General features: G+C 46.6%; 1 protein-coding gene across 1 annotated transcript in view; it reads left to right on the top strand.

Moving 5' to 3' along the window:
- Positions 1-13,669, top strand: part of DNAH10 (dynein axonemal heavy chain 10) — a 132,177-nt gene that overhangs the window by 54,706 nt on the left and 63,802 nt on the right. The window contains exons 27-34 of the mRNA XM_064578247.1: positions 854-1,087; positions 2,808-2,930; positions 5,021-5,254; positions 7,280-7,503; positions 10,645-10,914; positions 11,013-11,196; positions 12,574-12,708; positions 13,325-13,477. Coding sequence (XP_064434317.1) covers positions 854-1,087; positions 2,808-2,930; positions 5,021-5,254; positions 7,280-7,503; positions 10,645-10,914; positions 11,013-11,196; positions 12,574-12,708; positions 13,325-13,477 — 1,557 coding nt within the window. The remainder of the gene's footprint in view (positions 1-853; positions 1,088-2,807; positions 2,931-5,020; positions 5,255-7,279; positions 7,504-10,644; positions 10,915-11,012; positions 11,197-12,573; positions 12,709-13,324; positions 13,478-13,669) is intronic.

Genomic DNA, 13,669 nt, shown 5'->3' with positions numbered 1-13,669 from the left:
CTAGGATTTCTGCCTTGGTTAAATTTTTTATTGTTCTAGATTATCGTTTCACTTCCAATGCATTTATTAAGTGTATTTATTAAATGGATGTATATGGTAGAAAACTGAGAAAATAAATCACTTGTAACTCTACCACCTGAAGATAATTAGTAATATTTCAGTGTATGTCCTTTAATACTTAGAAGTGTGTAGACACGGGCCTGCACATACACACACACACACACAGACATACACACGTATAGTCCCACACAAACAGGTATAAAGGCACATCCATGCATAAGCCCATACACATACATGCACACACATACATGTGCATAAATGCACATACCACATACACGGATGTATGCAGTACACACATGTATGCATCGCATACACACAATACACACAAATATTGATACAACTGGTTTTTGAAAATGCAATCATCAATAGGTATATAAATTTGTAATCTGATTTTCTCGCTTAATGGCAAACCCAGGGGCAGGATCATGTGTGCAGGGAGGCAGACCAGGAAATTTAGAGCCTGGTTCTGGTGCCGAGTGACCTGGCCAAGCTGCTTCACTTCTCTGAGCACCCAGCTGGCATCTCTATAGGATGCGGGTAGTAATCCTTACTTCCCTAGGGTGCTTTGGGGACAGAAGGCGGTCCTGTAGGGACTGTGCTTACCGGGCACATAGCCAGTGCTTGGTCAGGGATGTTGGGGTCGCCATGACAGAATCTCCGCTTACTTGGAAAACTGACCAAGGCTCTGGGTCGAGTAGCTGACCGAAGGCAAGCTCAGAAGGTTGCTATTGAGTTGGAGTTCTGTTTTTTTCGATGTCTGTGCCCGAACCACTCTTTTTATCTTCCTGAGCAGGCGGTGAAGGAAATCCTGGATACGTGGGAAAGTATGAAGTTTACCGTGATCAAATATTTCAAAGGCACACAGGAGCGAGGCTACATCTTGGGGTCTGTTGACGAAATCATCCAGTGCCTTGATGACAACACTGTCAACCTGCAAAGCATCTCGGGAAGCAGATTTGTGGGGCCTTTTCTGCAGACTGTTCACAAATGGGAGAAAACGCTTTCTCTGATAGGGGAAGTCATTGAGGTGAGAGAAAAGCCAGAGAGCACTTTTATACGAGAATATTTTGTGCTCAGACCCTGATGCTTTTCTGGCTTGATTTATTGTAGGGTTTGTGTGTGCATGATTAGAAGAGTCAGTCTGAGTTTTTATTTCAATGAATGCGTTTTTAACTTCCATGATTCTTAATTGGGTCTCTTTCATACGACCCTATTCTTGTTATATACTGTCCTGTTCTTGTCAGGATATGTTCATCTCCTTTAGCACATGGAAGAATTTAAACATATTTAAAGCCCTTTTCACATTTCTCCATATTTATTCTTTTCTCAGGTCCGAGTTTTCCTCTGTGTGTTGTGTGTATATGTATGTATGTATGTACCGGGACTGTCTTTCCTGGTAGTGGGTTTTTCTCGGTGGGATCTATTTATTTTTAAAGTCAATCTTACATAAAATGTTTCTGCCTGTGCTTGCTTCACTTTGTCATGTGTTTCTGCAGTTTCTCCAAGTCGGGTAGGCGGCTTGGGGCTTGCTTCTTGTTGTGGGAAGTGCTAGTCCAGACTTCTCTGAGCGGCCCAGGCTCATCTCACCATTTTTGTGTGTTGCCTCTTTTCTCTCCCCAGACCACAGGCAAGTGCCTTGTTCCAGGCACAAACTTGAGTTTTGGCTGGGATGATACCGGCCCTGGTTCACTGGCTGGGGAGGTGGCCCAGGCCCTCACTCCTCTCAAGCATGGGCTTCCTTCGCTTGCTTGTTTTGGTCCATTACTTTTTGTTAGGTAGGATATAGCACTGTTTTATTTTTCTTCATTATTTAAACATTTTTTTAAATGGATGTGAAATTTACATAACATTAATCATTTTATTTTTATTTTTATTTTTTTTATTTATTTATTTGACAGAGAGATAGAAGAGCACAAGCAGAGGGAGTGGCAGAGGGAGAGGGAGAAGCAGGCTCTGCACTGAGCAGGGAACCCGATGTGGGACTCGATCCCATTTTATTTTTAAGAAGATTTATTTATTTATTTATTTATTTAATTTATTTTTTTTAAAGATTTTATTTATTTATTTGACAGAGACATAGCGAGAGAGGGAACACAAGCAGGGGGAGTAGGAGAGGGAGAAGCAGGCCTCCCCGCGGAGCAGGGAGCCCGATGCGGGGTTCGATCCCAGGACCCTGGGATCATGACCTGAGCCGAAGGCAGACGCCTAACGACTGAGCCACCCAGGCGCCCCTATTTATTTATTTTAGAGATGAGGGGAGGGGCAGAGGGAGATGGGGAGAGAGAGAATCTCAAGCAGACTCCCCGCTGAGCACAGAGCCTGACACGGGGCTCAATCTCATGACCCTGAGATCACAACCTGAGCTGAAACCAAGAGCTGGATGCTAAACTGACTAAGCCACCCAGGTGGCCCTGTTTGGGCTTTTTTTTTTTTTTTTTTTTTTTTACATGATCTGTCTTTTGTTCCTCTGGGTAACACGCCCCCACCCCTGCTTACAACTAGAAGCTTCTTCCTTGCCTTGGGCTGGTGTGGAGAGTTTGCTTTTGCTTTTGTGTGGGGCTTGGTATCTTAAAATATTTAGCTATGCTTTCTTCATCATTCTTGTATATTTGGGAGTGTGTGTACTCTGTCGTTTGCCTGGGGAGACTTCTGATCTGAGCTGACGTTCATCTGTCCTGTGTTAGGGTGGGAGTTTGCCCTCCATACCTCAAGGTATCTGTGCTGATGTTCACATTGTGCATTTCCAGATTTGGATGTTGGTTCAGAGAAAATGGATGTATCTTGAAAGCATTTTTATCGGTGGCGATATCAGGTCACAACTTCCTGATGAGGCGAAGAAGTTTGACAACATCGACAGAATATTTAAAAGGGCAAGTGATTGGCTTCTGTTTTAGTCATGAAAGGACAGTGATTTGAGATACGTTTACTTATGTTTCTGCAGGTCGTATTTTGTCTGTTAAGTAGCTTCTGATTTTTTTTTAAGTTTATTACTTTTTAAGTAATCTTTATGCCCAACATGGGGCTCGAACTCACGACCCTGAGATCAAGCGTCACATGCTCTTCCAGCTGAGCCAGACAGGTGCCCCTAATTCTGAATTTTTTAAATCATTACCTATGACCTTCATCTGTTCAGTAAAAATTTGTGTTTGGTTTCAAGCCGCTGGCACATGGCACTGAAACTTTTTTATATTGATTTTTTTTTTTAAAGATTTTATTTATTTATCTGAGAGAGAGAATGGGAGACAGAGAGCATGAGAGGGGGAGGATCAGAGGGAGAAAGCAGACTCCCCGCTGAGCAGGGAGCCCGATGCGGGACTCGATCCAGGGACTCCAGGATCATGACCTGAGCCGAAGGCAGTTGCTTAACCAACTGAGCCACCCAGGCGCCCCTTGATGTTTTATTATAAAGGTAATACTTGCTTAAAAAACTTGGAAAATGTAGAAAGGTAGAAAAAAAAAATGTATCTTCCGGAGTTCTGTCACCTTGATGTGACCACTTTAGTATGCTGTTTATTTCTTTTGTCTTTCTTTTCTGTGCACATGGGTTTAAAAACACAACGATAATGATATTCTGCATAATTTCCTCCTAATTTTCTTTTGATATTATGAGAAAGGTATTTTGTATTTTGACACTCGAGAGAAGATTCTGATAGCTTTATAAAACGTTCCAGTGAGTGGCTTGACATTACTTTAGTTGATTGTTGTAACGAGACATATTGTTCCAAGAGGAATTCTTTGCGTTCATCAGTAATTTGCAGGCCTGTGCTTCTGCCTTTTCCACATTTAGGATGAATATCTTATGAGAGGCTGGTGGAAAGTAAATTGCCAGTGAAGGAGAAGCACCCATTTTAAAGTCCTTCCCAGAAAGGGTTGTGCCCGTCTTTGCCGCCCCTAGCCATTAGTGGGGTGAGGGTCTTAACCCAGAGCCACCTGCCCTTGAAGCTGGGTGCCTTGCTGCTCAGTGTTGCTACACGCTCTCTAGTTAGGAGCGGCCGGTTCACATTTGGGTCTCTCTTATCCATTAGAGTTGATAGTATTTCCTTATTCATTTGCATAACCTATTTTTTTTTTTAAAGATTTTATTTATTCATTTGAGAGAGAATGAGATAGAAAGAGCATGAGAGGGAGGAGGGTCAGAGGGAGAAGCAGACTCCCCGCTGAGCAGGGAGTCCGATGCGGGACTCGATCCCGGGACTCTGGGATCATGACCTGAGCCGAAGGCAGTCGCTTAACCAACTGAGCCACTCAGGCGCCCTATTTTTTTAAACTTAAATCACACAATGGATATTTATTATAGAAGAATTGAGAAACTAAAAAAAAAAGCAAAGAAAGGAAAAAAATACCTATAATCCCACACCCCAGATAACCGTTTTGACAGGTCAATATCTATCTTTCCAGAATTTGTTTATTCCTGTATAAACATATAAATAAGTATTATAAGTAAATACTCCGCAAAATAAGATCATTCTTGCCCATGGGATCATTTAAAAAAATTGAATGTCTTTGGCATGTATTTCAATAAGTAAACGTGGAAACGATCACTTTCAGCCAACGATTGACCCAGTTTCCTGTTGGATGTTGGGGATATTTCCCTAACTGCCCCCTCCATGTGCCACCATGAAGGGTGCCGGAGGGACCGTCCCGGGACATGCACGTGGTCCAGAGTGGAGCTTCTGGGTTCATTCATCCCGCAAAGGGTGACTGGGGGCCTTCCATGTACAGACACTGTTGTCGACCCAAGGGACACATCAGTGAGCCAGAGAGATTAAAAATTGCTTACCCCAGCAGCTGACCTTCTAGTGGGAGGCTGGAAAACATTAACGTCAGAAATAAGTAAATTGTCTATAGTACGCTAGGAGGTGCTGGGGACATCCGCCTCGGCCCGCAGAAGGCTGTGGTTTGGGTGCGTGTTGGTTTTGCGCTTCCCTGGCCCGACGGCTCTCCTCTCGCCCTCGTCCAGATCATGGGTGAGGCCTTGAAGGACCCCGTGATCAAGAGATGCTGCGAGGCCCCGAACCGCCTGGCTGACTTGCAGCACGTCAGCGAGGGCCTCGAGAAATGCCAGAAGAGCTTAAATGACTACTTAGACTCCAAGAGAAACGCTTTCCCGAGGTTCTTCTTCATTTCTGACGACGAGCTGCTCAGCATCCTGGGCAACAGCGACCCTCTCTGTGTCCAGGAGCACATGATCAAGGTGGGCTCCCGCGGCCCTGCACCCCCCACCCCGGGAGCGGCTGCCCACGCTCTGTCCCGGGGCTTGTTCCATCCTAGGTCTCTGCGCGGTCGGCTCAGCCCCGAGGCTAGGAAATGCTGCCTGGCCTTTATCGGAAACAAAAATCTGATGAAATCCACTCAGTCTGAAACTGTACAAAGATTCCATTGTTATTTGTTGCTCTTTTTGTAAAGTCCAAAAACATTATTTTTTGGAGAAACTAAAAGGAACCCAGTAATACACAAAGACTAATATAATAAGCAAAGGGTGATGATGCAGGATGGGGTTTCAGCATGTGGACTGATTGCCTTGTTCAAATCCTGACCACACAAATTTGCTGTGTGACTTTTGGCAAGTTACTTAACCTCTCTGGGCATCGGTTTCCCCTCCCCTCCCCTCCCCTTTCCTTCCCTTCCCGATTTTATTTATTTGAGAGAGCCAGCACAGAGAGGGAGAAGCAGACTCCCCGCTGAGCAGAGAGCCTGGCATGGGCTCTATCCCAGGACCCTGAGATCATGACCTGAGCCAAAGGCAGCTGCTTAATTGGCTGAGCCACCCACGTGCCCCTGGGCATCGGTTTCTTATCTGTAAATAAGGATAACCCGGAGAGTTACCTGCTTCGGTGGAGTTGTCATTAAGAGTCAATGAGCTTGTATTTGTAAAATACTTAGTGCCTGCCTTATGATGTTGGCTAAATAACCTTATCCATCACCCAGAATTGACTGGTAACCAACTTGTTTCCAGTTAATCCTATTTGCTTCCTCTCTCCCTCCCTCTCCCCCCTTCCCTTCTCTCGCCCTCTCTTTGTCAAACAAAGCTGTAGAGATAAAGTTGCCACACTCTTTGCCCCCTCTCCCTGTCACAGCTCTCCCTCCCTTTTTGGGAGGCAGCCACAATCACGAGTTGGTTTGTGAGTCCTTCCAGCTTTGCATACTTGGACATACGCGTATCCATGAACAATATTGACCAACAAGAAACAACAGACAGTACCGTCTCTGGGGATAGACAGCCAGAGCACGGCCAGAATGAATCTTCGATCAGCGGGTCAAAGCTCTATATTTTGTAACAGCCTAGGCCAGGGGTTCCCAGACTTGGCAGTGTCGGTAGTTGGCCAGATAACGCTTTGCTCTGTGTGTGTACATGTGTGTGTCAGGGGCCTGGGCCGTTCTGTGTGCCGTGGGACACTCAGCAGCATCCCTGGCCTCTACCCACTCGAAGCCAGGAGCATCGCTCTCTAGTTAAGACAACCAAAAATGTCTCCTGACATTGCCTAGTGTCCCCCCTGGGGGCAGGACCATTTGTGGTTTTGAATCGGTGTTGTAGAATAATTCCTTTATTCCAAATAAACAGAGCATGTGGGATCAAGTACAGAACTCCACAGTTTCCCTTTAGTTAATGCTGATTTCCTTCTTACACTAGAATTCATGTCTTGGGTCGTATGTGTTCCTTTCTCAAAGGGGAGTTTTATATTTTGTTCTGCTTTCATAAACAAATATTTGACTGTTATAGAAAAATGCGTGTTAGAAGTACATTTACTGGTAGCCCCTTTTGCAAACCTCTGGTTTTATCTTTTAAAGCCTATTGCCTTTCCCTTCTCCTCTCTGACTGGCAGAGTGCCTTGTCTTATATCCTGAGTCCTAAAAGACTCATTTTTCTGAATAGCATTCTGATCAATATCGCTGATGATGGGCAATGGAAGGCAAGTGTTTTATGTGCCGGCGGCCTTTCTCGCATGTTGTTTGATTTGACCTTCCAACCTCATCTTGGACGTGTCGTAATTATGTCTGTTCCAGGCCAAGAGAGGAGCAGCAGATTGCCCCAGGTCACCCAGTTGGGCCGTGGGGGATCCAAGCACACGTCTCACTTGTCAGCCCCATGGTGTTGAATCACCAGGCTGTTCTGTGTCTCCTCTGTCCACATACCTCTCCCTCCCCGCATATACTCTCTAGAACCTGGTGCCGCCACCCAGCATCCGTGTCACAGGGTGGATGTCCCGCTGTATTGCAGATGTTCGACAACATCGCTCTGCTGAGGTTTCACGATGGGGAGAATGGAGAAAAGCTGGTGTCCGCCATGATCTCAGCAGAAGGAGAGGTCATGGAGTTCCGCAAGATCATCCGGGCGGAGGGGCGCGTGGAGGACTGGATGACCGCCGTGTTGAACGAAATGCGGAGGACCAACCGGCTGATCACCAAAGAGGCTATCTTTAGATATTGTGAAGACAGAAGCAGGTAGGGTCGCGACTGGGAATGCGTGTCACTTTCTCATATGAATAGTCCTAGTGGATGATTTAACACTAAGGGCTTGGAGTAGATCAAGCGACATCCCGAATGAAGTTTTCTTCTCTTGCGGTAGTTAAGTTGGCCCGTGCATTGTCTGTCTTTAAAGGCCCACCTAGTTCAGGACTTCTCAAAGGGTGGTGGCATCTGGACCAACAGCATTAGGGCCCCAGGGAGCTTGTTAGAAACGCAAATGCCTGGGCCCGCCCCCAAATCTGCCCCATCAGAAACTCTGGGGGTGGGCCATCTGTGTATTTCATAAGCCCCTCCCCAGGGATTCTGAGCCAACCACTGACCTGGTGACCCAACAGAAACCAGGTGTTCGGGAGGGTCAATCTGTGTATGGGTTAAGGAGTGAAGTCATTCCTAAAATATTTAACGATCTCAATCATGCCTTGACTTTTGTGGCCCGAGAAGCATCTAGGCACCGAGCTGAGCCTGCTTCTTGCTGCGAGGAGAGCTGACTTTAATATGCACCTGAACACAAAGTATATAAAGCATCTTTGGATAACGAGTTCCATTAGATTCAAGCGGGATTCCCAGGAATATATTCGGCAGGGCCTTTATGCACACATAAAACCTCCATTATTATTTTAAGAATGCTATCCTTTCGATTTTATACACTGCCTTTTTGATTTATGGACTGAAAACATCTAGTTAAGTACCTTTATTAGAGAATAGCATTTTATTTGTATGATTATGATCCTTTATTTTTTTTAGGTACTGTAAGAATTGGCTTATATCCTTAGGTAATCAGGTATATATAGATCTGCCCAGTGGTATGCTGGTACACTGGCTTTCTGAAAAAGGGGAAAAAAAACCCCTTTGATTTAGAGAGTTCATCAGTGTTCATGGTGTCAATACTCCCATCACAGCTGATTTCAAAGCTAAGTGGTATAATGGTAAGTGGTTTGAACATCAGCCTACAAAATTCTTGAATATTTGACAATGAACTCTCGTGAACTGGTAGGAGGTGGCTCTAGCATATTATCAGTTATATTCATTGATTGAGCTAATATTTATCGGGCTCCTGCTCCGAGCTAATCACTGTGCTAGATGCTCTTACAAAGCTGAGCTAGACAGAAATCACCAGCCTCCAGAAATAGTGATCACTGAGTATTCTGAAGTCTCCTTAATGCTCCCAGATCAGATGAATTTTACACCAACATTAGTTTTAGCTACATTATAACTACCACTTTGCCAGGGCATTGTTGTGTGTCACAGGGTGTGGTTGGTGGGAGACGGGATAAGGGAAAGCACCCCCAAGTCTCTGCGCCACCCCTCTCCTCCCCAAATGCCCCTCCGCCTCACGTGGGAGCTGTTGTTTCTAACGAAAGGGTGTGTAGTTGAAATGAATGTATTGGTTTGTTTGAACAGACATGTTTTGGTATCACTGAGAAGACAAGCCCAGGGGTATGCAGCCCCAGAAAGCACCCACTATCCTGCAAAACACCATCATGTTCCTCTTAGCTCTGCCCTGAGTCACTTTATTTTCTCTGGTCAAGTTTGCTTCTGCCCTCCTGATTTCTAACTTCCTAGGCCCCTCATCACCTTCATTATATCTTTCTAGTGTGTAGGGATCATAACTATAAATACTATATAGGTTTTTAGAGGCGCCAGACAACCTTAAAACAAGATGGCAAAGCCTAATCTTTCCATTGTTTTAAATATTCTTAATTTATTTTGCCATTCATGTGTGTCATCAAGGTAAAGACTAGTAATTTACAGTCACTTTCCATGGATTGGAACTTACAGCTCTGGGTCCATTATTTTTAAAGTGCGATTTGGAAAAAAAATGTGCCCTAAATATATTTCAAGGCACTTACCGACTTTGGAAATTCGTATCTCTGTAGAGGAAATCCAAGCAGCCAATAAACATATGAAAAGAGGAGAGCTGTTGTTAGTCATTGGGGATCTGCAAATTAGCTTAGAATAAGATACTGTTTTCCCCCTGCCTTTTAGATTGGCAAAAAAAAAAAAAAAAAAAAAAAAAAAAAAAATCAAAAGAGTGATAATACCTAGTGCTGGAGAGCATGTGGTGAGAAGGGCAGTGCTATGCATTGTTGGTGGGGTAAGGATTGCTTCAACCTTTAAAAGTAATTTGACCATTTCTATTAAACTACCCAAAGAATGCACTATACTTTGGCCTGGTTGTTTTGCTTTTGGGGTTCTGTTCTGTAAGTCTAGAAGCAGCTCCGACTCATCAGGTTAGATGCAGAGCAGTGTTTGTCCACCTCAACACTACTGACGTCTGAGGCTGGAGAATGCTTTGCTGTGGGGGACTCTGGTGCCTTGTAGGATGGTTAGCACCATCCTCAGACCCTGTCACCCGCTAGATGCCAGTAACACCCCTACCTCCAGTTGTGACAACTGAAAATGTCTCCGGACATCGCCAAATGGTGTAGAGGGATGTTTATTGCAGTATTATTTGTGTTGGTGAAGGAACTAGAAGCAGCTTAACTAGACACCAGTAAGGTAATGTTTGAGTACACTGCAGGACTCTCAAGCTCTGGAATATCATGCGGCTTTTATAAAGATTGGGTTAGACTACATCCATTGACCTAGAGGCTTACCTCTTAGAATTCTTAAATGGGACAAGCAAGGTGCAGAGTACCCTGTATCGTCTGGTGCCATTTTTGGAGGAACAACCACCACAGCCCCATCTCCCTGTACATCTGTATAACTTTGGTCAGGTGTGCAAGGGAGAGAAAAGAGTAGTGAGCAACACCCAGGAAGCTCTAACTTAGGCAAATGGGTGAGGTGGTCAGAGATGATTAAATTTTTTGTTGGAATTTAAAAATGTAGAAATTCTTATCATATGCCCATAATATTAAGTCACTCTGCAAACCTGTCCAGGCATATTTTAAAAGGGATCTAGCATCTTTCTACATCATCACCTCTAACTTTCTTGTGTGTGCGTGTCCTTGGTCTGGTGTTTTCCTATCCAGCTGGAAGACTTATGGTCATTCGCTTACCTAGAGCCCTCACTTTGCCTCCTCAGTTCCAGATCAAAGAAATTACATTCTTACGGGGACTGTCATCTGGTGCCAGTCCCTGGAAAAAGATCTCGAACAGGTGTGCATTTTCCTTTAGGGTCAACTGGATGCTCCTGTACCAAGGGATGGTGGTGCTGGCCGCCTGCCAGGTGTGGTGGACCTGGGAGGTGGAGGATGTCTTCCACAAAGTACAGGAAGGGGAGAAGCAGGCCATGAAGGACTATGGCAAGAAAATGCACCAGCAGATTGATGAGTTGGTCACTCGGATCACCATGCCCTTGAGCAAAAACGACAGAAAGAAATTGAACACGGTCCTCATCATCGACGTGCATGCCAGAGATATAGTTGATTCTTTCATAAGAGGCAGGTAGGGACCTCTGGGGGCCCCGGCGTGTCACAGTGCATCCTCCACCGGGCTTGGCCTCGCCGTTTCTCCGACCTCTTCTCCCTCCTCTCCCCTTCCAGCATTCTCGAGGCCCGGGAGTTCGAATGGGAAAGTCAGCTGCGGTTCTACTGGGACCGGGAACCTGACGAGCTGAACATTCGTCAGTGCACGGGCACCTTCAGCTACGGCTATGAGTTCATGGGTCTGAACGGGAGGTTGGTCATCACGCCGCTCACCGACCGGATTTACCTGACTCTCACTCAGGTGATCGGCCGCCCGGACTACGGGGTTACCAGCTGCCTGTGGCTATGGGTTGTTCTCGAAGTGTGATTAGGGCGACTGCAGATACCATACTGGGTTGACCAGTGTTCCTCCCTCCCAATTCATGTCCACTCGGAACCTCACGATGTGACCTTCTTTGGAAATAGGGTCTTTGTTTAACTAGGGAAGGATTGGGAACATCCTGGATTAAGGCCCTAGATCCGATGACTGGTGTCCTCGTGAAAAGAGGAGAGGATGCAGAGAGACAGGAAAGGTGATGTTAAGACAGAGGCAGGGATTGGAGTGAGGTGGCCACTGGCCAAGGAATGCTTGTAGCCACCAGAGCAAAGAACCCCCTAGGAGCTTTGGAGGGAGTGCGGCCCTGCCAATACCCCGATTTCAGACTCCTGGCCCTCAGTGCTGTGAACAAATACATTTCTGTTGTTTTCAGCACCCCCGCCCTCACCCCCAACGTGGTGGTAATTTGCTAGGGCAGCCCCAGGAAACCAATGCTGGCAGCAAGGGACATCATTGTTCAAAATCTGTAAACGAGTTTGAACTCGGAACAGGACCTTCTTGCCACCTTTTGGGATTGGGCTGTTGCCGGTTCAGGCGGCCCCTAAAATCACTCTCAGGTTTAATAATTTGCTGAAAGGGCTCACAGAACTCAGAAAGGCCATCGCAGTCCTGGTTGTGGTTTAGTATAGCCAGAGGGTGCAGGTCAAACCCCACAGCAGGAGACGGCTGGGGCTGGGAGCTGTGCTTCCGTCTGGCAGAGTCGGCGTGCGGACAGCATTCGCTCTCACAGCAGCTCCGCGTGGCCACGGGCAGCGAGTGTCGCCAAGTGGGGAAGCTCGTACGTGGTGTCTAGGCTTTCAGCTGGGGACTGGTCGTGTAGGAATGGCCGATTGCTTGCATGGCTGACTTGAGTTTCCAGCTTCTCCAGAGGTCAGGCTGATACCATGCGGCCCAGAGTCACAGTTCTCAGGGCATTCCATGGGCTCTGAGGTCAACTCCTAGAATTTGGAGACACAGGGCCAGACCTTTCCTTGGGCTCATCCTTTACGGCACAGATGCACCTGTGTGCTCGAGTCTCGCCTCAGCTCTGGGAACTGCTAGGGCCTCGTCCTCGGAGGAGGCACCCGTTCCAGCATGTCGCTTAGTCACTGGTCCCTCTATCACGGCGTGGGGGCGGCCAGCAGAGGTCAATGGAAAAACAGAAAAGAAATGTAAAAGATAGTGACTATCAGGACAGGTGAGTGTGAGCGTGTCCATTGCCACATGTATACTACACATATGTTGTCACAGTGCTTTGGGAAGCAGCACCTGTTTCCTTGTGTGAATCAGACAACACAGGTTTTGCATTTGGCTCATCAACAGGCCCTGTCCATGTATCTGGGAGGGGCCCCTGCTGGCCCAGCAGGTACTGGCAAGACCGAGACCACCAAGGATCTGGCCAAAGCCCTGGGCTTGCTCTGTGTCGTGACCAACTGCGGAGAAGGCATGGATTACAAGGTACGGTGGAGAGCTGAACGCGGGACGTGGGAGGAAGGCATTGCACCCCACACTCCTCCATGAAAAGACGGGGCGACAGCTGGAAGAATGGAGCAGAAAAAAATCTTTGACCCTCAGTCTCAGAGCTTATACGTGTCTGCTTGTTAGCAGCATGCAGAGCAAACGTTGTAAACTGAAATGCCACCAGAGCCGCGTAGGTAATGTAAATGAGGACTGCAGCACGGGGAGACAGGGAGGGAGGTGAGGAGCCAGGCGAGGGCCACGGCCGGCTGGAGGGCACTGCTGTGGCCCCAGGGGGCGCCACTCTCTAGCTGCGGTTAATCGCTACCACTTAGCGAAAATGGACCCCCGGCTGCTAGATTTTCCAGTATTTCAAGAGAAGCCAGGACTCTGGAGTTTTCCATGAAAATCCTTAATCTGTAAACTGTGAATAGGAGAGCTGGCCCAGGAGGGTCCTGGAAGTCTTGCCAGAAAGATCCATTAGTGGGGCGGTTGGCCTGCTGCCTCTACCAACCTGATGTTCACTGTTTTAATTTAGGGACTCTATCTGTAAATGTATCGCGTGCGATTTTAAAGGTAAAAATTGCCCTTGTGCTTTTTTTTTCTTTTATGCTAGGCCATTGGGAAGATTTTCTCTGGCCTCGCCCAGTGTGGGGCTTGGGGCTGCTTTGATGAGTTTAATCGAATCGATGCCTCTGTGCTGTCAGTCATCTCCTCTCAGATTCAGACGATCCGAAATGCTCTGATCCATCAGCTAACCACGTTCCAGGTGGGCGCGAGCATGCAGCCTGACCCGATCACATTCTCCGGGGTGGAAGCTTTGCCGTGTGACTTTAGAAACATCAGATGAAGATTTGACAGATTTTTGCTTTCAAATTGAGATGGTTGGGTTTCCCCAAAATTATCAGCCTCTTTGAGAATTAGGAACTGCAATATTCTAGAACTTTGAACGAATTCCAGT

The sequence above is a fragment of the Mirounga angustirostris genome, unplaced genomic scaffold (assembly GCF_029215605.1).
Source record: "Mirounga angustirostris isolate CCGP_5_RB_7025 unplaced genomic scaffold, mMirAng1.0.hap1 SCAF_14, whole genome shotgun sequence".
In the NCBI taxonomy this organism is placed as follows: Eukaryota; Metazoa; Chordata; class Mammalia; order Carnivora; family Phocidae; genus Mirounga; species Mirounga angustirostris.
This window is presented reverse-complemented; position numbering and strand designations above follow the sequence as displayed.